We start from the raw sequence: 27,139 nt of genomic DNA on the forward strand, positions 1-27,139 counted from the left end.
AGGAGCTTTCACTTCAGTGCCCTGTGCCCCGGGGCGGGTACACTTCATCAGAGGCTCCTGCCAACCCCGGGCATTAATGACCTCCTCCTTTCTCCATGGCAACGGAGATGAGGTCACGGGTTGTGGATTTCACACCCGGAGCCCACCTTCTCAGGACCATGCAGGTAAACAGCCCCTTTCTGTGGTCTTTACAATAACGTACGCAAGCACTGCAGACGTCAAGGCTCCCCCACCCCGCCCCGCGCTCGTTTAACAGTCCACCTTTCTCAGCGTGCCCAAGAAGGTTTGTTTTGATAAGGACCTTTATAAATCCTGAGCTTTTGCAGGCACCTTTCTTACCTTCAGAAAGCTCACTCAGGCGTGGCTCAATTAAAATTCACACAGAAGCACTGCCTCTTAGAAACTTAGTATCTTAGTAACTGAAACAGGCCCAAGTGAGAAAATTCCCTTTTTTCTCAAAACCTCAGGTCAGGACGCACAGATGGTCCCAAACGCCAACTCAGGAAAAGCAATCTCTCTGCTCTTCCTGTAGCGTCCTCTCTACCTTGGATATATTTCTCTGCAGAAGAAAACAGCACTCAAAGTCTACGGCACAGAACTTCAGATCTAAATGCCAGTTTGTAAGAGATGCAAGGGACAGAAGAAGACTAAACAATACCACAGGGACACCACTGGCAAAGTCCTCACACAGAGGCCAGTGCAAGAAACATGACCTGCTTCTTCAACAAAGGCAAGAAAACGGACTGGTGGGGATTTTTATAAAATAAGAGAGATCTAATGGCCATGTCAGTGATTTACAATGTTAGGATCTTGTCTGGATCTTGGTTCAAACAAGTTAACCATGAAAAGACACTTGTGAGACATGCAGTAAGTTTAAACACTGGACATTTGAAATTAAAGATATGGCTTTGGGGGCTTCCCAGGTGGCACTAGAGGTTAAGAACCCGCCTGCCAATGTAGGAGACTTAAGAGACGTGGGTTCGATCCCTGGGTCAGGAAGATCTCCTGGAGGAGGGCATGGCAACCCACTCCAGTATTCTTGCCTGGAGAACCCCATGGATAGAGGAGCCTGGCGGGCTACAGTCCATGGGGTTGCAAAGAGTAGGACATGACTGAGTCAACTTAGCACGCAATACAGCTTTTTAGGTTTGGTAATGGTATTGGATTTTTCTCAGGAGCCCTTATATTTGAGAGCTACATCCTACTCTATTTATTAATAAAATATTCTATCATCTCCAATGTGATTTAAAGCAAGCAGAAGTGGAGATGCAGAGCACACGCTGAGGAGGGGGAGAGATAAGACTGGCCTTCAGTAGGTACCCATAGAAACTGGGTGCTGGGAACACGGCAGCTAATGATGCCGTTGTCTCTGCGTTTCCACATTTTGGACAAAGTTTAGGAAAACGTCACAGGCCGTTCCTCTTGCTTTGGGGGAACCCGCCGCGGGCTTTCTTCCAGGTAGGAAAGTTGACACAGCCCAGGAAGAGCCCCAGGGTGAGTCTTGCCTTCTTCCTTGAGCTCGGTGTGGGAACAATAAGTAAAACCTAACCTCGCACCAGCCCAGGGAAGCCGGGACTGGCCAGAGCTCTGGGGCGCCTGTGGCTGTTTCCTGTGCTGGGGAGAGAGGAGAGAGGAAGTCCCTTCGTTGGGGGGAGGCCACAAGACATCCACCACATGGCACGTCCCAAGGCTGCCGCGTCCTGGCCCAGGATCAGGGGTCCGCAGCGCCGGGGCAGGACCCTGAGGAGCAGCCTCAGGGAACCTTGCAGCCTGAGAGTCTGGACAACTGAGAAAGCTTTTGCAGCTGGCCTACTTCTGCGGCTGAGGCAGAGACCCATGCCCCGGGCAAGCTTTTCATCAGAACTGACCCCCTACAGAGGGCTGCCCCGGCGGCTCAGTGGTAAAGAATCCACCTGCCAAGGCAGGAGGCGAGGGTTCGATCCCTGGTCAGGAAGATCCCCTAGAGGAGGACATGGCAACCCACTCCAGTATTCTCACCTGGGAAATCCCATGGACAGAGGAGCCTGGTGGATTCCAGTCCATGGGATCGCGAAGACGTGGACACAGCTGAGCATGCATGCGAATCGCACGTAAGTTAGATATCATGCTGCGATGCCAGCTGAAGCCCCGCGGCCAGCGACTCATCTCCAAAAGGCATCTTCTCTTCCAGGCAGAGGCTTTAACCTCTGAGCCACCAAGGAAGCCCCTCTTAAGGCTCAGGATTCCTCAAAGGCCAGGGCAGAGACTTTCCCCTCCAAGGACCCAACGCTCTCAAGAAGGTGGGTGAGCCCGACGGTTTCTCAGAGCCCACCACCCTGCTCCCAGCCTGCCGTCCGACCTTCATGCAGCCCCGCTGCCCGCACTCAGTCACACTGCCTTGCGGGAACCTGCCATCACCACCCCCATCTCACAGATGAGAAAACACAAGCGGAGAGGATCAAAATCACCTGCCTGGAGGCAAACCACTAAGCGGGGATTATGCAACTTCTCATCCATTTATAAGGCAATGATTTACTGCGCGCTTGCCAATGCCAGGCACTTCAACTTGGCCAAGGTCAAGCTAGTAAGAGACAACTAAGTCAGAATTTCAAGCCTGGATTTCCTGACTTCAGTCCTGTTGCTCTGGCTCATTAGGCCTATGGCCGTGGAGCTGGGGGGGGACTCGTGCCCCGGGAGGCATGCACAACAATCCACTGGGCTGTAGAAAGAAATACAGAAACAGCAGAACCCCAGTTTATATTCTGTCCTTCCCCACTTGGGTTTTTGTTGCATATTTTATGAGTATAATCCCATTAGGATAGCCGTGAACAGTCCACTGATAATTACATACATACCAAAACATCGTGGGTGAATGCACCCCATGTTGGCATTAAGGGTACCCAGGAAAGCTGGGGTCAGTGAGATTCCGGCTGAGCTGTAGTGCTGAGGACAGGGACTCAGGACCCCAGCTGCCTGGGCTCGAAGCCTGTCCTGCTGTGTACTGCTCGTAACTCTCAGCAAAAGTGAACTGACCCCCAAGAATTCTGACTTCATGGGTCCTGGGTGTGCCTGAAAGATTCTAGTCTGTAGCCAGGATTAAGGACCACTGGCCACCAATGCGGCATTTCTCAAATGTATTCAATCCCATCATCTTACAGGACTAAAAAGCCTTGGGAGCCAACTCAAATAACACAACATTAAGATTTTAAGAGCCTCTGCTTCTGATCACAGGCTTCCCTGGGAGGTCAGTGGTAAAGAATCCGCCTGCCAACGCAGGAGACACGAATTCTGTCCCTGGGTTGGGAAGATCCCCTGGAGAAGGAAATGGCGATCCACTCCAGTATCCTTGCCTGGGAAATCCCATGGACAGAGGAGCCTGGCGGGCTGCCGTCCCTGGGGCCACAAAGAGCAACTGAAACAACTTCTGCTCAAAAGCTGAGGGCACCTTAAGAACAGACGGCCTTTAATTTGGAAGCTGGGATGACATGTGTTCAATAGTAAAGAATGATTCAGGCAACTTTCTCCCTAGTTCTTTCTCCTCCCTTGACGAGGCCACTGCTCAACTCAGCCCTCATTTCACCTTTCCAGCTGCACCTGGAGACACTATTTGTACAAAGCAGGCTTATTAAGGCTTGTCCTTAACTCAACACAGACGGCAACGTCTCTGAATGTCACATGTGTTTAGCGAACTTGCTTGCTTAGAGTAGAGCTCTATTTTTAGTAAGCACCAAAAAAAAAAAAGCCCACGATACTGTATATCAGCACCTCATTTGTCCATATTTGTTTACCAGGCTGTGTCCCACGTTGGCCTGGGGGCCAGACAGGGGCAAGACCACATTTCATTCATCTGTGTACTCCCACAGGGCCTGGCACAAAACCAGCATTCAATGAGTGTTTGCTGAAAGAATGAGGCTTTAACTGTGCCCTGTGAATGGGCCGAGAGCAGGTGGCCCTGAGCTGAAGTGCAGGTGACATTAGAGAATGGGTGCCAGCAGGATCTGTGACTCTGCCTGAAAATGGAATAAAGGGGAGCTGCCTGCAATGCAGGAGACCCGGGTTCCATTCCTGGGAAAGGAAGATCTGCTGGAGAAGGGATAGGCTACCCATTCCAGTATTCTTGAGCTTCCCTTGTGGCTCAGCTGGTAAAGAATCCGCCTGCAATGCAGGAGACCTGAGTTCAATCCCTGGGTTGGGAAGATCCCCGGAGAAGGGAAAGGCTACCGGCTCCAGTACTCTGCTTTGGAGAATTCCGTGGGCTGTATAGTCCCTGGGGTCGCAGACAGTCGGACACGACTGAGCGCCTTTCACCCCGGGCTTTTCAGGTGAAGGGACGCGCGCCTGCAGTGTGCTCCTACGGTACATGGGACCTGCGGCTTTCATCAGCCTTTCAGAGGTCTGTGACCCAAAGAGTTTGAGGATCAGCAGAACAAACTATAAGCAACGGTCAGGAGTCCATTTTCCTTTCTGAAAGGTCAAGGTTAACGCCATATGCATCCGCTTACCAGAGGAGGGACACGCCAGACTCATTGAGGCAGACTGGAAGCAAGCCCTCCCAACACGGCCCAGAGAAGATCTGGCACCGCTGGAGGTGGCTGGGGATCCCCATGGCCCATCCGTCTTTCCCAGTGTATTACAAGTTGGAAGAAGTAAGAATGCCTTGAATTCACATGCACATACAAAGAAATTGAACTTCTGTCTACCAACAGCCAGCATGCCTCTCCCCTCCAAGGTGGGCTCATAGCCAGGACCCCCAGAGCCCTGTCTGCATTCTTTCTATTACTATGCATTTAGCTCTTTCCCTCAAAAGAAAATACGAGTTTACCTTGCATGCCTCTAAGCAAATCAATCTGAAAATTCAGAAAGGTGAAGTGGGTGATTTCCTAGGAAGATAAAGTTTACCAAAACTGGCTCTAGTCAAAATAGAAAATGGATACAGCCCAATTCCCATAGACACGATCGAGAAAGTTATCACAGAACAAGACCGTAAAAAGGCACCAGGTCCAGATGGCTTCACAGGGGATCCTATCACAATGGGAGAAACTGGACAGTCCCAACAATACACACGTTGTTCCTGAACATAGAGGAGGAGAGACATTTAGACTTGACGGCGCACCAAAAAGCACATTACAGACATCACTCGCGGCTTAACTGCTAGGCCGCATCCGACTCTTGCGATGCCATAGACTACAGCCTGCCAGGCTTCTCCATCCATGAGATTTTCCAGACAAGAATATTGGAGTCAGTTGCCGTTTCCTTCTCCAGGGGATCTTCCCTGATCCACGGATCAAACCCAGGTCTCCTGCATTGCAGGCAGATTCTTTACCGGCCACCAAGTGAACACTGCTAAAAGAAATCTTAAAACAATATTATCCAGTAGATGCCAGGCCCACCACCATAAGAAAATAATACCCAGTGACCAAGTGGGGTTAATACCAGGAACGTTTCAATATTAGGAAAGCTATTAATATAAATGATCTTAGAATAAAATCATGTTTTTCCATAGATGCTAAAAAGTCTGTGGCATCACTCAACTCCCATTCCTAATCAAAACTGTCATGAAAATAGAAACAGATGGATACTTCCCTAACATAAATACATATGCCTCAATTCTAAAGCTAACACTGGAGATTCTCCTGCCTGGGTGAGGAACAAGGCAACGACGCCTACTTTCCACCATGTAGATGCTACTGGAGGGATCAGTCGATGCAATTAGACAGAAAAACAATTAGAGACACTAACTGATTGAGGGCAGGGACTGAGTCTCATTTTCTACTACATCCCCAGGATCTAACACCATAGGAGCTCAATAGTTAGATGGATGAGTAAGTGAATGATGACTCACATGAACTGAGCACCTCTATTAATGAAATCAAAGGTTTAATAAAAAGCTATTGACAAATGACACTGTGTTAAGTGATGTGAATGGGTTAAGCCATTCAAGGCAAACAGTTGCCTGTATGAGGTAAGTACTATCATTCAATCATGTGACAGCTGAGCAAACAGAGGTCCAGAGAGATTAAATGACTTACCCAAGATCATCTTGTCAGTAATGTTTTAAACTCCAGTCTTGCACGGTGCCAGGCCCCTAACTGCTTTGTGCGTGTCTCTCGTCAAGTGAGGGGACGAGAACTCACACGGTAGATCAGAAAGTGGGCTCCAGAGCAGGACTGCCGGGCTCACATTTCAGCTCTGTCGTGTACCTGCTCTGCTTTCTGGGGAAAGTTCTTTCACCTCTCTATGCCTCATCAACCCCCTCTACAAAATGAAGGTGACAACCTTCTGTGAAGTGTGTACCTTCTATGGTTGGAGGGGTACTACACGGGCTAATCACAGCTGCCACACGCTCAGGTTCCACAAAAGAAGCATCTGACTTCCCCCAACTCCCTACGTGCCGTCACCAGTTCCTGACAATGTCTGTCCCAGGAGCAATCCTCTTCCTTTCTTGGCCTTTTGCCAAGCCCATTGCCCAGAGTTAAAGAGAACACCTCACGTGTACCATCAACATATTGTCATGTGGGACAAAGCCCATTAGCAAGACACGGGCTAGTGTTGACCCTTGGGGAGTTCCATCATTCGGAAGCAGAGCAAAATGACTGCTATTAACATCTGGGTGAGCCTGAGCCCGACCCACATCTGGAACAGCTCGCTTCAGCCTCTCAAGGCTCGCGGCATCCCTTCTCTTCCTGAGCCATGACGTATCTGTCCTGGTGCCTTCCCAGCAAGGCCTGATTACAGATTCCACAGCATAATTCCTCATCCTTAAGTTGGGCTGCACGTTTGGCAAGGAGTAACTTTATGGTTGGAGAAGGCAATGGCACCCCACTCCAGTACTCTTGCCTGGAAAATCCCATGGACGGAGGAGCCTGGTAGGCTGCAGTCCATGTGGTTGCTAAGAGTCAGACACGACTGAGCGACTTCACTTTCACTTTTCACTTTCATGCATTGGAAAAGGAAATGGCAACCCACTCCAGTGTTCTTGCCTGGAGAATCCCAGGGACGGGGGAGCCTGGTGGGCTGCCTTCTATGGGGTCGCACAGAGTCGGACACGACTGAAGCAATTTAGCAGCAGCAGCAACTTTATGGTGGAGCAACCTGCCAAAGGTTACCTCGGCCAGGTGATCTATGCTATCATCAATAATGATAAATCATGTTGATGGTAGGTACCCATGATATGATGTGATGGAAATGGTCACTTTACCTCTGTGGTCTTCCTCCCCCAAAACCCATAGCCCTGTCTAACCATGAGAAAAACATTAGACCCCACTGAAAGGACATTCTACAATGCACCTAGTCAGTATTCCTCAAAACTGTCAAGCTCATTAAGAAAAGGGTGGGGGGGGGGAGGGGGGGTACAATCTGAACAAAGTATGGGCTTAGCTTTATAAAACTGTATCATAATATTGGCTCACTAATTGTAACAAATGCATCCTGCTAACGGATATTCCTCCTATAGGGAGCTGGGTGCTGGGTATACAACAGCTTGCTGTACTCTCTTTACAATTTTTTCTGTAAATTTAAGACTGTTTCCAAAAATAAAGTTTATTTTTTTAAACATAGATGCTGGGGCCTTCACCGTGGTCATTTAGACACCCATCTGGCAGCCACCAAGCACCCCTTTGCCAAGAAAAACTATAAAAAGCACCTCCCATCAGATTTGGCTTAGAAACTATTTCCCCGGAAATCTCCCCGCTGCAGGGGAAAAAAAAAAATCCGTTGATTGTGAATCTTGGAGGGGTGTAAGTATTCCCTCCAAACATGACTTTAATCTTAATGAAGAGCAAGACCACGGATGCTAGAGGGATCATTTGCAGATTCTTAATTGTATCTTTTCAAAGCAAAGGATGGCCTCCAGATTGCAACTCAAGAAGACTGGTCTCTTTGGCTGGCTAATTATTTCCATCTCCAGCCAAAATAGAGAATAATTACTAACTACCATCTTCACTTGGTATCCGATCGAAGGGCATCTCTGAAGTCCAAGCAGGGCCCTCACCTGGAGATTCACCTGAAGACGCTGCGGAGGGAAAGTTGAAACTTCTCTGCCTCACACAGCATCTCTGGGAAACAGCAAACTTGGGAGAGTCCGGAAAGGGCCTCCTACACACACCAGCCAGCACAACCCCTTCCTGCTCCCCTGAAGAAGCCAAGCCCAAGTGCATCTGGAAGTCACCAACAGGCCTGCCCCCAAGGCTTCAACAAGCACTGGCTGGGCTAGGCTGTCAAAATCAGGAAGCCTGCCTGGTGTTCTTCTGTTTTTTTCCAAGACAACCTGCTAACCAGAAAAATACAGTGAGGCTGGGTGTGCGACCGCCTCCTCTGACCAAGGCTCCTGTTAAACACGTGAAATGACGGCCCAGCGCGGGGAAATCCCCAGCCCCCAGCGCAGAGCGCGCTTGCAGGTAGGGACTGACAGGTCGCTGAGGCAGGAATAAGCCTGCACCTTCCTGAAACCACAGGCGGGCACCCTCCAAGCCCCCACAGTCTGGTTGCCTGTGGGGGCGGGGGGTGGGGCCCACTTAATAAAGCTCAGACTGAAGCATGTGAGGTGATGTGCAAACGGCAGCGGCAGAACGCAGGGAGGAAATGGGCCAGCCGCCTAAGACGAGGGCAAACCACGCTCTAGCATTAGACACAGACAACCTGCTCCTTAGAGTCAGCGCAACGTCCCCAACAACGGCTCGCACACGGTGGGGCTCGGAGGTGGGCGGATCCGCTTCACCAGCCCTCTTTTTGCACCAGTCCCGGCCGAAAAACTCCATTCTTTGGCTTCCTCACCTCTTCCCTCCAAAGGCAAAACCCATAGCTTCCACCGCGCACTGATAACCAGCGGCGGACAAGAGACCAGCTGAGACCCCCTGCTCCCTTTTGCTTCACTACCAGGGACCCTCGGGGAGAAGTAACTGGAAACTGGCGCCCCACCAGGCAGAGTGAGCCTAGTGCCCTCTAAAGGCGGCTTCAGTCTCCGACGGCTCCCGCCCTCCCTCTCACCTGGGGAGAGGCAACCTCCCCCCAACTCAAGTTCAGGCCCCCCAGGAAATGTGACGCGTGGGGCAAAGGGGCCCCACCCGTGGCCACTGCCCAGGCCCCAGCCCCAGCCCAGGCTCGGGGGCCAGGCCGGGGCGAGCCTCCACCGACCTTCGATAGGATTCAAATAGTCATAATCGAAGAGGATGGAGAAGTCGAACTCGTCTTGGGGGCTGCCCCCAGGCTCGTGGCCCGGGGCGTCCCCGCCGTCGGGGTCGGGCTGCGGCTCCGGGGCGTCCATGGCGCGCGGAGCGGCGGGCGGGCGGCGGGCCGGGGGCGGAGGCGGGCTCGGTGGACTCGCGGGCCCCTCGCCGGCGAGGGCGAAGGGAGCAGGAAGCGGGGCGGAGAGGCGGGCGGAGCGGCGGGGTCACTGTCCTCGTAGGGACACACGCAGGGTCCGGGGATGGCGCGCCCGGGGGAGCTGAGCGGCGGCGGCGCGCGCTTCCTGCTCCGGAGGCACCTGTTGCAGCCCGGGGAGGGGAGGCGGGGACAGCGCGGCCCGGCCGGCGGGGCGGGGCGACACCCCGGGACCGGGGAGGGCGGGGAGGGCGGGGACGGCCGGGAGGAAGCAGGCCGCCCCTGGTCCCGGCCGCACCGCCCGGCGCCGCGCGAAGCCACCAGCCAGGCGCTCGGGCGCAGCCGCCGCTTCCACCCTCCCGGCCTAAGCGCTGCGGCCCTACCGGACCCAGGATCCGGATAAGAAAGCCACTTGTCTTTTTGCCCTGGGTGACCGGCTGACACCAACAAGGGGTGGGGGGGGGGGGGGGGGGACGGTGCACCCACTGCCTTCTCTTGCAGACCTGAGCTTCTGTGAGCCCTCAACTGTGGCTCGATTGCCACCTCCATCAGTCACATCCAGGACTTGGGGAAGAATCCCAGATACTGGCAAGGTGCAAGTCCTACCTGCCTTTCCATCTACACCTCTTGGCCGCCTGACATCTCCAGGGACCAGCAGGCACCAGACACTCTCGCCCGGGGACGTTTAGGTCCTGGTGGGGAAAGAGTCAGGACTGAGATAAACTCCAGAACAAAGAGCATCCCCCTGGGCTGTCTGGAGAGTGCTCACCAGAGATGTAGGGGAAAGGCTGGGGGCTGGGGTGGCTTTGGTCCCCTCAGCGGTCGGGGGGCAAGGGGGGGGGGGCTCTGGCAAGATGGCATTCGGAGGAACCTGACTGCTGGGCAGACCTGGAGGAAGAGTGCTTCGAAGGTGGGAACCAAAACCGAGAGAGGCAGAAGCAGCTCAGTGTGGCAGAGCAGGTCAGAGGGCAGTGCAGGTGGAAAGGGCAGCTGGGGATGAGTACACCTGCATGCTTGATCAGAACGCAGATCCCCAGGCCCGCACTGGAGCTTGAGTACGTAAGTCTGGAGGAGAGGCTTGGAGATGTGCATTTCTAGGCAAGCATCCAAGGTGAACGCTGTGAACAGGCACTCTTAGGGAACAACACATAAGAACCGACTCCCAACACCCCCCCCCCTATAAAACACTTCCAGGGGTCTTGCACCAAGTTAGCTCCAGTCAGAAAGCAGGCTCACAGAGGCAAAGGAGGCGCGACCAGCAGCCTCCACCTTTAGCACGTTGGCATCCCCTGAGACGCTGTAAAAATGCCTGTTCCCAGGTTCCAATCCAAACCCACTGAAGGTGTTTTCTTTTTAATGACCTCAGATAATTCTAAAGGGCGGCCAGGGTTGAGAATTACTGGATCAGAAAAGGAGGTGGGAGAGGTTCAGGGGTTCCCTGAGAGCCACAGCTTGACTTGAAACGGAGACTGACTCGGATCCTTCCCTGCGTGCCAGAGGGGTGGAGAAGATGCCCTCTTTCAGGGGAGCCATCTCGGTACCATTAAGGGATTCGTGTGAAGCTGTCAATCATATGCATTCCCCAGACCTTTACTGGGCACCTGCTAGGTACCAGGCACTACCACAGATCCTGGGGGTGCAGCCGTCGGCAGGACCGGGTCCCTACCACCCTCATCATGTTTATGTCCTGTTGGTAAAGAGATACGGCAATGAATAGGGTTTCCCAAACTGCACTTGGACCAGTGACTCCTAACCCAACTTACACATTGGCCTCACCTGGAGAGCTGTTAAAAAAAATTCTAAGAAGCTGGGTCCTAGGAGGGGCCAGTTACAATCAGAATGTTTGAGACTCAGGCATCAGTATTTCGTAAAAGCTCCCCAGATGCTTCCAGTGTGTGGCCTGGGGTAAGAAGCACTGGTTTGGACACAAACTCCATTCCAGGGTCCTGGGCCTGGATCCAAGACTCATGCATTTTCAGTCTTGGGAAGCTCTTTCTGGTTGTCAGAACATTAAAAAAAAAAAATCCTCTTGTTTGTTTCTTAGGCATAAACATATACACACCAGGTAAATCCAGCACGTATCCTAGGGGTGGCTGATAAATTTAGGTGGAGGAGGGGAGATGACGCAGACTAGGACTACTGATAGCCCAAGCATCCAGAAGGAGGGGCCTCCCAGGTGGCAAAAAAATCTACCTGCCAATGCAGGAGACATGGGTTTCATCCCTGGGTGGGGAAGATCCCCTGGAGAAGGAAATAGCAGCCCACTCTAGTATTCTTGCCTGGAGAATCTCATGGACAGAGGAGCCTGGCGGACTACAGCCCATGGGGTTGCAAAAGAGTCAGACACGACTGAGGGACCAAACAACAGAATGATCCAGAAAGAGATGGATGCTCTCGAGTCCCTTTGACAGGACTCAGAATCCAAACCCTGAAATTTAGCCAGGGAAAATCAGAGGAACAAACCTGTCCTTGTGCTTCAGACAAGGAGAGGCTAGTGTCACCCTCGCTGGTCCCTTTTCATCCCTCCTGCCATGATGATTAAACGCCTCTAATCTGGAGGACATCTGTCGATTCTGCCTACCTGGCGTCATTCCCCCCTGCTTCTGATAACAACACCCCAGTGTGTTCCTTTGGGAAACTACTCTTGATGATGCAATTCTGGTAAATTATGGACCCAGTTGTCCCATACTACCCTGGCAAAGAAGTGTACAAATGACCCAGGCTTGGCCAATCAGAGCATTTTTATCTCCATTAGCCTGTGAGATCCACTTGGGCAGGGGTCATGATTGATTCATTCACAGCTTTATGTACAATGGGTGTGTGGATATGCAGATAGATGAATGGATGGATGAGTGGATGTTTGGATGACAGATGGATGGATGGATGAAATGGAAGAGTGAATGGATGCTTGGATGATGGATGGATGGATGATGAAAGAGTGGATGGATGAATGATGGATGAATGGGTGGGTGGGTGGAAGAGTGAATGGATGGATGGATGATGGATGGATGGACAGGTGAATGGATGGATGGATAAAAGAGTCTGACTGTCCTTGTGTATATAAGATCCTTATATTTGTCTTTAAGGACCCTCCTCTCTAAGACTTAATCTGGCCACCCCATTGTTTGGGCAAGAATCTAAATTCTTACCCCCAACTGACATCCTCCTGAGACAGCCAATAATAAGATGACATAGTAAAGGTAAAATCCCCATCCCTTTGATAGACCGCCTTGTGAGAATGGTTCAGGACCTGGCAACAATACTCTAACTGCCTCAGTTGTTCCTCTGAACAGTAGAAATATTTTTTAAGTTTCTAGAATCTGGCATCTGCGCCAAATCAGAGCTCTTAAAGGGAAGGGGTTCAGACTAGGTCCTGACCCAGAACAGAGTTTCTGCTAGAGCGCTGGGAAGTGAGAGCGTTTTCTTCTCTACAGGCCACTCTTAAAGTGGGGCTTGGGTTGGGGGATGGCATATTTTCAATTCCAAAATAAATAATTTGTGCTGTTAGAAGCAAGGAGCATAATGCATGACCTTTATGCATTCAGAGGCCACTCCAGGAGCGTGGGGTGGGATGCAGGCCCCAATGGTGCAGCTCTGTCAACCTGCCCTCTGCCCCACCGCTGACCTTGTGGAGGCCCTGGCCTTTGAGCTTTCCTCCGGGCTCCCCAACAGAAGTGCAATGGGAGGTTAGTGAGGCCGCTGAGGGTCTGCAAATCCTAGCACACATCTGATCCTGGCCCAGGATTTCAGCTCCACTCAAAAGCACTGACTCTAGTGTATAATTACAAACTGAGACAAGTGCCATGAAAGGAGAGCAGACGACGGGACAGAGGCTACAACAATAATGTCAACACGGAATTCAAGAAAGGCTTCCTTAGGGAGGTGATACTTGAGCTGAGAACAGGAGGCTGAGCAGAAGGTAGCCAGCGAAGAGTGAGGGGAAGAACTAACAGCCAGCTGGGAAAGTATGTGCAAAGGCCCTGAGGCAGGAAGTATTGGAAGAACCGAGAAAAGACTGGAGGGGACGGACCAGAAGATGGTGCGGGGTAAGGCTGGGGGATTAGTGGGGCCTTCGTGGAGAATTTTGGACCTAAGACCAATGAGAAATGACTGAAGTGCATTTAGGCAGGTACGTGACAAGACCACATTTGGGGTTTTAATCGGTTGCTCTGGGTTCTGGGTGGAGAAGAAACTGCAGGTGATGAGGTTTATAGCAAGAAGACCAATTAGGAGGTTCATGCAGCCATCCAGGCAAGAGACAATGGGAGTGCAGGCCGTGGGGAGGACAGGAAGCAGCGGAAGCACACTCTCACCCTCTAGTCCACCCCTGAGTTCTCTCTTTTCCTCTTGCCGGCTGCCTCTTTAAAAAGGCAGCACAATCTGATTGCAAGTGAATACAAATACTCAGAGTATACCAACTCTCCCACCCACCCCATCCCAGGTGACTCTGAGTGCTGAGGCCCCTTCAAGCAGGCCCTGGAAGGACCCCCCCACCCCCGCCAACACATAGCTCTGTGCTCCTTTCCCCCTTCTGGTATGAAGCTCATCTTTAGCCTCAGTCTCCACCTCTCCCAGGGCTTCCCCAATAGCTCAGCCGGTAAAAAAATCTGCCTGTGATGCAAGAGACACAGGAGATATGGGTTTGATCCCTGGTTTGAGAAGATCCCCTGGAGAAGGGAATGGCAACCTGCTCCAGTGTTCTTGCCTGGGAAATCCCATGAACAGAGGAGCCTGGTGGGCCGCAGGCCAAAGGGTCACAGAGGTGGACAGGACAGAGCGACTAAGCAGCAGACCTGTCCCACCGTCCACTCAACAGCTGCATCTGGGCACCCAGCAGACGCCGTGGAGCACACCTGTCCAAACCAACCTACTTATCGTCCGAAACTGCTCCTCTCCCACAGTTCCCAGCCAGATCACCCTCCCATTCATCACGTTCTCCCACCGAAAGCCAATGAGCAAGTCCTCTATTTCTCTCTGCTCACACCCACAGGCAACCCCTCAGCAAACCCAAAAACCCCAAATCCCATCACGTTTCACCAGCTTCACCTTTCCGCCTCTGACCCCGGCAAGCCTAGTGCACGTCATCCGTCACCCTGATGACTGTCCTCCCTGGCCTCGTCACTTCCACGCCGGCCCTGACATGGAGCAGCCAAAGGGATATTTTGAAAGGGATCCCTGTAAGGGCCAACATGGAAGTAACAAGATGAGGGCAGAGGCTCCCGGAGGCGTCAGGGAGTGACACGCAAGCACCTTGCCCTACAGGGTCCTAGATAAGCTGCCCCACGCCAGCCCCTTTAGGCTTCATCTCCAGCCACGGTCCCTTCTCGTGACTTCCTTCTGCCACCCGCTCCTCAACTGTCCAGCTGTTCCTTGAAAATACCAAGCGTGGCCCTACCCCGGGGCCTTTGCACCTACTATTCGCACTGATAAATGTCACTTCCTTGCTTTGTTCATTCCTCAGCTCAACTGTCAGCTCCTCAGAGAGAACTTCCACGATCATCCCAATAAAAATAGCACCCCTGGCCTCCTCTGTCCCCTGACCCTGCTTTGTGTTCCTCGAAGCCCTTATCTTGGCAGCATATTTATTCATAAGTGCACTTGCTCATCTTTTTTTGCCTCTTCTCAATCAACTGTAAGCCCCACAAGACCAAGAACGTTTGTTTTATTGACTGCTGTCTCTAGGGCTGTCAGATATAGTGAACAAAAGCACAGGACACCCAGTTAAATTTGAATTTTGGACAAACAATGAACGCTTATGTTTTTCAGCTCGAGTATGTCCCCCAACATTGTATGGGACATACTGAAACTAAAAACGCATTCATCGTTTGCCTGAAATTCAAAGTTCACCGGATATTCTGTATTTTAATCTGGCAAGTCCAGCTGTAGCCCCAGATCCTGGAAGCGTTCCCAGGGCACAGTGGGCACTCGCGAAGAAGGAGCCAAAGGACTGCATGAAGGACAGTGCCCAACAGAGCTCACCCTGAGAGATCTCTCAGAACACGAAGTGGCATCGAGAGGCAAACCTGAGTCCCTGGTTGCCTCAGTTTCACGGGGCTTGTCAGGGATGTCCGGAAATCTGGTGTTTTGCACAGCCGGTGGCCCAGCCTCTATGGTTATGACACCATGACACCTGCAATTATTTTTATGTAAAAACATTTCATCTGACTCAGTGGCTTCAGGGAAATTCTGCCTGTACATGCGTTTTTTCTTTTTCAAAAGGAAAAGAAAAAAAATGACTTGTAAAAAAATATGCTCCGGTATAGGAAATAGATTCCTGGGGTCATTATAACAAAACTGATGGATTTGAATCCAGTCGCTGCCTCCTCTTCCAAGCTGAACTTCCTGGAGGTCAATGGCACCCACAGGCATGAAGAGAACATTGTTTGGCCAAGGTTGGGGTGACCCTGTGGTACCACCAGGAAGATCACAGAATGGGGGCCCAGGATCCAATCCGAGTGCTTCCTCTGAATCACTCTGTGACTTTTAAGCAAGTCAGCTGGCCTTTCTGTGCCTCAGTTCTTCTGTCTGTAAAATGGGGGCAGTAAATTAGCTCATACCTGAGGCCCCATTCCAGCTGAGGGTCCAGGAGGCTTTAGTGCTAACCTGAGCAGCAGCCAAGGTCAATTTCATGGGTTCAACCTGTGCTAGCCCACAGGGCCCTGCACCCAGAGGACCACAAGGTCTAACACCCTGCCACCACCATCTTAAAATTCTTAGCAATATTTGAACCAGGGGCTGAGAATTTTCTTTTATGCTGGGCCCTGCGGACTACATAGCCAGCCCTGACGGGCTGTTCTCAGCCCAAACCCCACCGTCCCGACGACCCCATCGTAAGAAAAGCTTAACTAGAAAATGTAGGCCCCGAAATGTGTTTCTTCGGAAAAGTAGGAGCTCTCCCAGATCCCAGAAAGGACTGCCCCTCAATTTAAGTACATCCGGGGATTATCACCCGAGATGCTAATATTTTAATTTACAGATGGATGCATTTGACTCCTCCAGGACTGGAACCAGAGTGAGGCAAGTGAGGCAAAATTCAAGAGGGAACCAAAAACCTCAATAGTCAAATACACTATGCTTTCATAAAACATGTTTTTAAAATAAAAATAAATACAAAGAAAATCTATGGTAAGCAAACCATTACACTTGGAATAAAGACACGGTCAGTACCAGTGCTGTGTGGACCCATCCTAGACCCTGAGGTAAAAGGAAAAATGAATAAAGACCTTGTCTTTACTTAAATTTTTTTTTTCTATTTTTGGTTCATCGTAGATTTTTGCATCAATTTTTTTGTATTTATTTATCTATTATTTTGCCCTGTAGCATATGGGAATCTTAGTTCCCCGACCAGGGATCAAACCCACGCCCCCTGCAGTGGAAGGCAGATGTGTAATCACAAAGTCCCTTTGCATCAACTTCGATTTCTAAAATATTTCGACCACTGAGTATCCTGGCGTCCCCTCCCACGTTGCCTCCCCTCAAAGCCAGTTTTCAGGGGTGACCTCCTCATGATTTGGGGGAACCGCAAGACAGTTTCAAACTTGGCTTTCACTCCAGTCTACAATCAACACCATCTTTTAAAGCCGGGACAGGACTTCTCTGCTGTAAGAAAGATAATTTCCAGGAGAATATTGCAGCTGAAGGCAGTTTGTTGAAACTGGCGCCACCCCCCACTACCCCGCCTCATTACCACCAGGCAGGCAGAGCGTGTTAAAGCTCCAGGAAAACAGGGATCTACCAAAGGCCGGAACCCAAATGGAGGTGTGGACTGTAAGGAGACACCCCACGGCACAGCAGCGGTGGTCCCAGGCCAAACCCATCCTGCAGGCATATTATGTTTGGCCTGCCCCGTAATTTTTTTTTAAATCTGAACTTTTTTTTTTTAAATTTAGAGGTTTCATTTAAAACTTCAAGTGTCCGATGGCTCCCCAAAATGGGAAGACCAGGCCACATGGGACCTGTACTCCCCGGTGACCCCGCCACCTGGGGCTGAGTAGAAGCTTCCAGGTGATTCTACCGCTCTCGGGTCACCACCGTCCCACCCGCTGCCCCGGTCCACCCTGTGGGCATGTGGGCACCAGACCCTGGTCTCCGGGCCCTCAACTCCTCCACCCTGGTCCCTGCTCACCTACTTTGTCCTGGCTTTGTCTGTCCTCTTCATCCCTCGCTTCCGCAGCACATTCCCTTCCGCCTTATGGAACTGACATTTCACAGGAGAGCACGGTCAGCACACTCACCTGCCCTTAAACGGCGGTTCTTGCCTTTAATTAAGCAGGGGGTGTCACCATCCCTCTGCCAGGGGAGCTCCGCCTTCCACTGAATCAGAGCCTTAATGGCAGCAGCAGAGGGCTGGTTAGCTAGGGGATGGAACATTGGTTAGTCTTTGCCCAACCCCAGAACTATTTCTTAACCGTCTGCCGTCTCCCTCTGTCCACCGTCACCCTTCTGTCACCCGGCCGTGTCTCCCCAGATGACCGCAACCTCAGCATCGGGGCTCCCATATCCATCCTCTCTCCTGCCTAGTCTTGCAAACTCGAGCATCTGTGTCAAGTTCATAATCTATGAAGTCAGAGAGGGATGCGGACAAGCAAGCTGACCTCAGGGATCTCGAAGCCACCAGCCTCCCTCCAGCACAACCACACCCCAGAGCATCTCCCACCCTCCCCCTCCCAAAAGACCACAGGGCCTCCCTCTTGCCCTCTCTCTCTTCAATTCCTCTATCAACACAATCAGTAGACTTCATTGAAACTTTTAGTTCCTTTGCATGTAAATGGTTTCACACACGATTGTGCCTCTCTTTCAGGTGTAAATGAGTACACTTTATATATCTTGGATATTCTCCATACCACCTAGCCCGTGCCTCCACAAACCCCTCTGAACTCACTGGTTGAGTGACTGAGCTAGGTCATCCAGAAGAGACCTCAAAGACTTAGAAGAAAGTCGATTTATCCCAATCAGGAACGACACTTGTAGGTTAATTGTTCTTGTTTAGTCACTAAGTCGTGTCTGACTCTTTGCCACTGCATGGACTCTACCCACCAGGCTCCTCTGCCCATAGGATTCCCCAGGCAAGAATACTGGAGTGGGTTGCCATTTCCTTCTCCAGGGGATCTTCCCAATCCAAGGATCCAACCCAAGTCTCCGGCATTGGCAGGCAAATTCTTTCCCACTGACCCACCAGGGAAGCCCTTGTAGGTTAGTAGGCTGAAGAAAATGAACAACTTGACTCTGAAACCCTAAAATAATAGTGAAAATGGCAGCTAACAGGCACTGATCATTGTGTCTACACTGAGAGCAGCACAGACCTGATCTGCAAGCCTCCAAGCTTCCGCCGTGTGTAACGATTACCGTCACCCCCGCTGCTCAGCTCAAGAAACTAAGGCATGGAGCAGGTCGTGATGTTACTTTCGAAGTCACACATGCCACCACGGAAGTGGTTTTGTCCCACAGCAGTCTGATACTCATTACTGAGTCACAGTGTTCCTGGGTTATTAGCTCAGGGTGGATGCGCTGAGGGACGTTTTTGGACCAAGATGAAACACTGAGAGAAGCCTTCTGACTCCTGGTGATAGCAGAGAGGGAAGGAGGAGCCACTGGGGGAGTCCAGGCTGGGCCGAGAGGAGACCCACTGGAAGAGGCCCATATTACTCACAAAATTAATGGCAAGTGCCCTTGAGGGCCAAAGATAGGGACCACCGCTGCACAGCCCCAGGACTCAAGGGAGCACAGTTTGGAAACCAAAAAGAAGTCTCTGCAGACAGGGAAACACCACGTCCTCCCCACTCCCTGCCCCCACACTGGCCGCAGCCCTGCATCCCTGCCCAGGCCACTGCAGTCACCTCCCACCTGTATTCTAAGCATCCCCTGTTACCTGGGAGAGGCTTCCCACTTAATGGTCAGTGTGATTCTCTGAAAAGACTCAGCAACTCACACCCTCAGTGACTTCTGATTTCCCCAGGGCCTCCCCATTACCACGAGAATGAACTTCAAAGAATGAACTTCAAACTGCTCGCAAAATCCTGCTGGGTCCCGCCCTGGCCTGCTTCCCCCATCTTTCTATTCGTATCACACTTCCCCTCCCTCCCTTTCTGTTTCAGCCACACGGGGCTGGCTGCTCCTTGACTATCCCAGGCGCAGCTCTCCTCTGGGCCTTGGGGCTCACTGGTCCTTCCGCCTGAGATACTGTAGAGACAGATCCCTCACTGTTCAGAGGTCAAAGGATTAGACATCTTTAGAGAGGAAGGGACTCACGAGTGTGAATTATCCCCGCGAGTGTGTGTTGAATTACATCCTCTCCCCAAATGCGCTCAAGTCTTAACCTCAAGAACTTGTGGCTGTGATCTTATTTGGCAAGAGGGTCTTTGCAGATATGATCGAGCCCAGATGAGGTCCTCAGAGCTAAGGGTTCAAATTCAACGACTGGCATCCTTGTAAGAAGAGGAGAGGACGCACACAGGAAGAAGGCCATGTCAAGGTAGAGACGGAGAGTGGAGACACGCAGCTAGGAGCCAAGGAACACCGAGGACCGCCAGGGACCACTAGGGGCCAGAAGAGAGAGGGAGGGGTCGTGCCTCAGCCCTTCTGGCGAGAACACGGCCCTGCCCCCTTGATTTCACACGTTGAGTCTCTGAAACTGTTCGAGAATAGATCTCTGTTGTTTCAAGCCACCCGGTTTGCGGTAATTTGTGATGGAGCCACAGGAAACTCAAACACCCACGCAGCACACCCACGCATAACCGAGGCCTTCGCAGCTCTGTGCGCCTAGTATGGTCTCTGGCCCTTAACGCCTTTCCAGCTTATCTTGGATGTTCCCGGGTGGCTGCCCTGAGGTTTGCCTTGTGAGGACAGACACCCTCAGTCTTGCTCACTTTATCCCCAGCCTGTTGAAGGGCAACATTGGAGTACATTGGAGATGCTTGAAATGATGAAAATGAATTAAATGGTCAAGGCGGCTTCTAAGAGGACGTAAGAATGAGTTGGGCCTTGAAGAAAAATGTGGGAGAAAAAAAAAAGGGAACAGGGACCCCGGGGTGGAAAGACTGGCTCAGGCCAAGGCCGAGGGAAGGACAGGGGGGCGCCGAGGGGCGAGTGGGCAGCCCGGACCTGCTCCCACAGCAGCCGTGGCACTGGACACGGGCACCCTGGCGGCCCAGGGCAAAGAAGTGCAAGGCGGAGATGTGGCCAACGAGAGAGGCTCTGAGGAAATGGGTCCCTACTGGCAGGTCCCAGCTGGAGAGGGAAGGGATGGGGCCGCCAGAAGCTCCTCAGCGGCCCAGAGAGGCAGGTAGAAGGCAGGAGAGAGCCCTACCGCAAGCCCGCCCAGCTCACCGACCAGGCGATCCTGCTGCAGGAAGCAGTGGAGGCAGGACTGCTGCTGCTGCTGCTGCTGCTGCTAAGTCGTGTCCGACTCTGTGCGACCCCATAGATGTCAGCCCACCAGGCTCCCCCATCCCTGGGATTCTCCAGGCAAGAACACTGGAGTGGGGTGCCATTTCCTTCTCCAATGCATGAAAGTGAAGAGGGAAAGTGAAGTCGCTCAGTCGTGTCCGACTCTTAGTGACCCCATGGACTGCAGCCTACCAGGCTCTTCCATCCATGGGATTTTCCAGGCAAGAGTACTGGAGTGGGGTGCCATTGCCTTCTCCGGAGGCAGGACTGGGCAACCCTTAAAAACAGAGCTTTCCGCATTGGCGCTGCCCTCTGAACGCCTTGACTGGGCCCTGTCTTGGTTTCCTCTTCTTGAAATGAGAGGATCATACTCAATTCCAACCAGTCAGGTTATTTTGGGAGAATCCGCTAAGATAATGTCTGTTACTGCTCGGCCCTACAATATATACAGTCTGGTGGGGAAAACAGATGCCCTCCTTGCGATGACTGTTCATCCCTAACGGGGAGCAACAAGGTGCAAGGGGATTGCTTCCGAGCTTTGCCACCAACGATGTGACCCGGGCGCAGCGGGCACCCCTCCCTGTGCAAGATGGGGCTGGGTGGGAGCCAACGCGGTGGCGATGGAGAAGCCCTGGGACGGTGCCTGGCAGATACGGGGCGCTCGGGAAGCGGTGGCGGCTGTCACGGTCATCGTTGCTGTTGCTGTTGGGAACTGACTTATTCCAGACAACAGCATGACAGCGTGGCCTGCTGTTGACCCACAAGGAAGCCTGCTGAGGTCAACAGCGCTTGGTGGGAAAACGCACAAGTCAAAACCACTGTCATGGTCAAACAGAGGCAGAACGAGTGAGCCAGAGGACGGCGGCGGTGCTTTGGCATTTCAGTCTTAATTCTGTGGCCCCAACAGGTCAAGCGACCCTACTGTGCATCATTCATTCATTCCTCCATCCACGGAACAAAAGTACTGAAAACCCACTGAGTGTCAGGCACGTTCCAGGCGCTGGGGCCCCTGGAGTGAATGAGACAGCTGACACTTCTGGTTCCTGGTGTTCAGTTCTGGAAGAGGATGCAGACGTGTCATGGACAACGACCATCAGTGTGAGGCGCATAGGATAGGAGAGGGCAGGGTGGGGGCCTGGGGGGCACAGGAGGGCCCCCGCCCAGTCTGGGCGGTCAGAGTCTCGAATTCCTCATCTAGCAAAGGAACAAAAAGAGTAACCTGCCCTGCCTCTTCGAGGTAAGAGCCGAAATACTCAATCACACATGTGTGTAGTAAGAGCTAGCCAATGAGAATATGTGTGGGAAGCACTCGGTAACTGTTGTTTTTAGGTTGGCTTTGGGGTGTATAAATATTGAATTAATGAATTATACAATAATAATAGCAGCACTTATTAACTGAGTAGTTTGAGGTTCGTGCTGCTTACTGAAAGACTGGAACTCGCCTTAGATTGGTAAACGATCCGTCATTCCCTCCAGGGGCCTCTGCGGCCTTGAGACCCTCCCTGTCATTGTTTTTGTTGTTTAGCCGCTAAGTCTTGTCCGACTCTTTTTGCAACCCCGTGGACGGTAGCCCGCCAGTCTCCTCTGTCCCTGGGATATTCTAGGCAAGCATACTGGAACAGGTCGCCATTTCCTCCTCCAAGAGATCTTCCCGACCCAGGAACGGAACCCGCATCTCCTGAATGGCAGGCGGATTCTTTACTGCTGAGCCACCAGGGAAGCCCGAGACCCTCCCTGATTGTTGTTGTTCAGTCTTAAGTCATGTCTGACTCTTTGCAACCCCATGAACTGCAGCACGCCACCTCCCCTGTCCTTCACTATCTTAGACCCTCCCTACAATTTAGCAAATGAAGGGTTAAAGTCTGGTCCAGCAGGGGGGTCTCCTGGGACACTGCTCCTGGCATTCTGATTGGTTGATACTCAATTGCTACATATAGTAACCAACACTCCAGACAACATCACTAACACTTTTCTAAATGTGGGGAAACTGAGGCACAGGAGAGTGAATCACTTGCACGAGGTCACGCAGCCAGCAAGTGGCACAGCCAAGGTTTGAACCTCTCACTCAGATCCTAAGCTGCTGGCGACTTGGATATAGAAACTGGGATCCACCAGAGAGTCACAGAACTGGACGACCTGGCCCTGTCCTCCGCTGACCTAAGAAAGGTTCTTAATAAAGGCAGGAGCATCTGGGGAAATGAGTGCTTCTCACTGAACTTCTGGAAGAAAAGGAAAAGCCCAAGGTCTTCGTGGAGGAGGCACAGACTGGGTAGCCAGGGAGGGGCTGAGCCAGGAGTTGGGGGGCTCTTGGAGCGGGTCTGAGTTCTGCGTGGGAGGAAAGCAGTACTGGCTTTACAGCCTCCTGGCCGTCCAGGGACACTTAGTCCCCTAGAGGAAGTGGAAAGACGGTGCTCCTGAGGCAAAGCGAGGCGCTCTTCCTGACTCACCCTCCACTTGGGACAAATCAGAGGCTGCCTCAGTTTCTCCGTCTCCATCAAGGATGGTTGTCCCCTCCATACCACCCTCCTCACACAGACTTCTCTCTCTTCCAGGATATGGCAAGGACCAACACAATGTTGGCAAAAGAGGCCAGGACAAGGGTCTGGCCTTCCTCAGTGTCCTCATCCGCCGAACAGTGCGATACCCAATGATAACAGTAGTAAGTTCCAGAGACAGCAGAGCGCGCGGTCGAGAGCCTGGGTCTGAGTCCCAGCCTCTGCCGCATGCCTGCGGGTAGCGCTGGACTGGTTCCTGCCCCCCACTGCGCTTCACTCCCTCCTCCAGCCCTGACAATGAGAGGCTTCACACGCGTCAAACCCCCAGCCCTGCCGCCCCCAGTCAGCACTGGTAACGCTCTCTCACCCCCGCGGAAGGCGACAGAGACCTTGCCAGGTGCCGGGCTTTGTGCTACAAACTTGGGTTGTGATCCTGGGCAAAGCTGGTTCTCATAGTCCTCGATTGTCAGAAAATAATAACAGCCAGTGTGTGTTAAGCGCATGTTAAACACAGAGGTAAGTGCTTTATACGCATGATTTCATACGATGCTCATGACTCCCCATGAGATCATCACTGTCATTATTCCCTTTACAGACGAGGAGATGGAGGCTTGGCAAGCCCTAATCCTAGCCCAACCTGTGCCACTGTGAAACGCCAAGAAGTTACAAAGTCTCTTGAGAGGTTTAAGGTACTGCAACTCTTCAAAGAATTTTGCCATGAAATCCAGTTTCTATATCAATGTTACTGTTTTGCATTTAATAGGAATCACAGGGTATTTATCCAGTGTTGACTATAAGCATGGCAGCATTTTAGATGCTTTACGTGTGCCACCTCACTGATTCTCACAACCTTCTTTAAGGGAGACATTATTATTGGCTCCATTTTACAGATGTGGAGACTGAGGCCCAGAGAGTTTAAGTCACTCACCCAAGATCACACAGCTGCAATGCAGTGAAGCAGAAATTCTAAGCCAGGCAGAAGGCAGGGAATTTGGGTCTGGGAGTGAGCAGAGCTCACCCTGAGTTTGTTTATTCCTGAAATAGTTTCCATCATCCCACTGCAGATAAAACTGAACACACCTCTTTCGGATCTTCAGTTTTTCCCAGAGCCTCGGCCCAAAACTGCACAGCGAGGTCAGTATTTTCTTACCATGCAAATAGTTCTATTTGCTATTTAATGACCCCGCCCATCTGCATGCACCCTGAGATCTGCCCTCTGCTTCTGGTGGTGTTTGAGTGTGAAGGGCCATTTGGGTTTCCCTCAGGAGACCCCGATGCGGGCACAGTCGAAGCGCCTCTCATGCCAACTGTCTCTGAAGCCTGGAATTGCAGCCTGTGTGCCCAGTCGCTTTGGCATGCCAAGAGTCGTTTGCCGGAACAACGCGGTGCCCTGTCTCCCACATGTGGACACACACTAGCATGCACGTTCAACAGTCCCTGGACACACAAGCGTGGGCTGGGGAGGTTAGGAAATGCATGTGCACACACAAAATCCACACACTTCCAAACCCTGAGAGAGGACCAAGTTCACAAACCTGGAGCAGAGGTGAGGCTCATATGAGATCACACTGGAAAACAGAAGTCTCTTCCCAACCCTCTTCTTCCAAACAGACTTAATTTTGGCATTTGTCTGTCCCCCACCCCCACATCATAACATCAAACACTGCCTTTCAGTATACATGGCATGGCAGTAAAAACCCATTCCCATCCTTAATATATCTGTCGCCTGTCTCAAAGCACCCCTTTTACAGGTGATGCGATATTAGTAATGATTTTGGTCATTATGTCATAGGCTTGACCACCAGCCGAGGACAGGATAAACTGGTACCAGTTAAAACGTCCCGAGTGTTGGCAGGGTCTTGCTTTCAAAAGTGCAACTCAGCTAAAAATATGTCATTGAGGTCCACTGTGGCAAAGCACACCATTTACCTAACCCAAGGCATTTGGCCCCACTCCGGTTTTGAAAAAAAAAAAAAAAAATAGCCCCTCAGGTTTATTTACAGAAATTGTCATTTCTTCCCCCCTAGAACTTTAATCAGCCACGCAGAGCACAAAACCTACATTCAACTCTGATTTTATGACACGAGGCTAACTCCTCCTACGCATATTTATTTCATTTAACTCTTGCAGCCCTGCCCTCCTGGCCATGCCCCCCACTCTTCGCGGGACTGGCCTCCGAAAAACACATCCCATCACCTAATTTCTACCTTTCAAGTCTGGTGGGTTAGTGGACAGCCAAAACCCCTCCACAATCCCAAACCAGATGGGACATTTTCATACCATATTCGTATAGGTTAAGCCCCTCCCGTAAGATCTAAGTAGTATGATTCCAGGGTGAACTCCAAGAGGAGGGGGAAAAGAGACAGAAACACGGAAAGGAGAGTGTAATCAGATCGCGGAACAAACTGATGGTACATTGCACTTTAAAGGGGGAACTGGAACACTGAATCCACTAGGCACATTAGGGAGAGAAAAAAAAAAAAAAAAAAAACGAGAAAGAAAATTGTTTAAATGTCCCAGAGCATCTGCGGCTCTGTTAAAAAGTAAAGCCTTCATTACTAGATAGTAAAGTACCAAGCCTGTTCTCCTAAAGAGAAAAAAAAAAAAAAAGCTAAATAACGATGATGATGATGATGATGATAATAATAATACCGCTGACATCCTCCCCAAAGCCCAGCGCGGAAATGGTTAAGCAGCCCGCGGTTAGTAGCGAGAATCCCTCCGGGTGTCCCACGGAAGGGACCATCCTTCTGACAGGCTGGCCCGGGGAAGGAATCCCGCCTGGGGACGCTTCGCTGTCCCCGCGCGAGGTGGTCCCAAGTCGGCGCCCCCGACCCCCCTCCTTGGCCAGGGTGGGGGCGCCCGTCCTCCGGGCCACGCTACCTGTGCGCCCTGGGAAAGCGGAGTCCCCAGGCCTGCCCGCGACCTCCGCCGGGAGCTGAAAGCGCTGGCTGGGGAGAAGCAGAAGGGAAAGGGCCGAGAGGCGGGAGGAGGAAGCGGCCGGAACGGGGGCGGAGGGCAGTTACCTTGGTCCACAGACCCCATGGCGCGGAGGGGCTCGCAGTGCCCCCGTCTCAGCGCAGCCTCTCTCTGCATCTGGAAGGGACGGGGGCTCGGCGCGCGGGCTGAGAGGGCTCTGCGGGGGCAGACCCGGAGCCTGGGGGGCGCCGTCCTCTCTAAAGCATGCTCAGGGGGCTGCCCTGGCCGAGGCGCCTGCGAGCGGCCCGGGAGCTGCGCGCCTCCCGCCTCCCGGCTCCCGGCTCCCGGCGCGGCGGAGTCGGCGCGGCTCGGCGCTCGGGCTTACTCGAGAGGGAACGCGACTTCCTTCCCCGCGCTCCGTGTTTATAGGCTTTCAATGCAGTAAAATAACGGGATTCCCTCACTGTTTCCTCCTGTTTATCCAGCGCCATGGAAACCGCTGGATCCCGTCCATCTCCAAAACTAAGGGCTTTCCTGCAAACTTCACACTCAGGAATCCATGACGTCGCCCGCTCCGCGGCCAGCCAGCTCCGTGGCTCCCTCGGCCGCCAGCACAAGTCCCTGATTGTTCGCGGAGAAAAGTCAGGGAGACGGAGCGATGCGGGCGACGGCGAGGGGAAGGGGGTGGGGGCGTGGGAGTGTCCAAGTCGGTCTTGCCCGAGCTCCAGGCGGCCGTTCGCAAGGATCGCCCCGGCCACCGCCTCCCTCGCCCGCTTCAGCTTTGCATAAACCCTGCCCAAGGCTCCCAAGCGCCCCCCAGACCCGCGACCCCCGTCTTCCAAGAGGGCGCCTCTCAGAGCAAGTCGCCCAGGGCTCACACGGACATCTCAGGGGGTCCAAGGGCCCCTGGACACGGACCTAGGGGGCCCTTCCCTGTCCCTGGGGACACCCGGCTGCCCAGAATTTTTGTGCTCAGGACTGATGCGGAGGAAGAGGGAAGTGTGGGAAGAGAGGGGGGGAGGGGAAGAGGGAAAAGAAATAAA

The 27,139-nt window shown here is 52.3% G+C and overlaps 1 protein-coding gene across 5 annotated transcripts in view; it reads right to left on the reverse strand.

Annotated features, from left to right (window-relative positions):
- The window catches only part of NFATC2 (nuclear factor of activated T cells 2), a 160,933-nt gene extending 134,176 nt beyond the window's left edge, over nucleotides 1-26,757 (reverse strand). For 2 of the 5 annotated variants that reach the window (XM_055545328.1, XM_055545327.1), the window contains exon 1: nucleotides 26,204-26,756. In XM_055545328.1, the coding sequence (XP_055401303.1) occupies nucleotides 26,204-26,273 (70 nt within the window). In that variant the 5' untranslated portion in view covers nucleotides 26,274-26,756. Of the gene's footprint in view, nucleotides 1-26,203 lie in introns of all 5 variants that reach the window. The other 3 variants (XM_055545330.1, XM_055545329.1, XM_055545326.1) reach the window with 3 other exon arrangements.
- Between the last annotated feature and the right edge of the window lie 382 nt (nucleotides 26,758-27,139).

Source organism: Bubalus kerabau, chromosome 13 (assembly GCF_029407905.1).
Source record: "Bubalus kerabau isolate K-KA32 ecotype Philippines breed swamp buffalo chromosome 13, PCC_UOA_SB_1v2, whole genome shotgun sequence".
Classification (NCBI taxonomy): domain Eukaryota; kingdom Metazoa; phylum Chordata; class Mammalia; order Artiodactyla; family Bovidae; genus Bubalus; species Bubalus kerabau.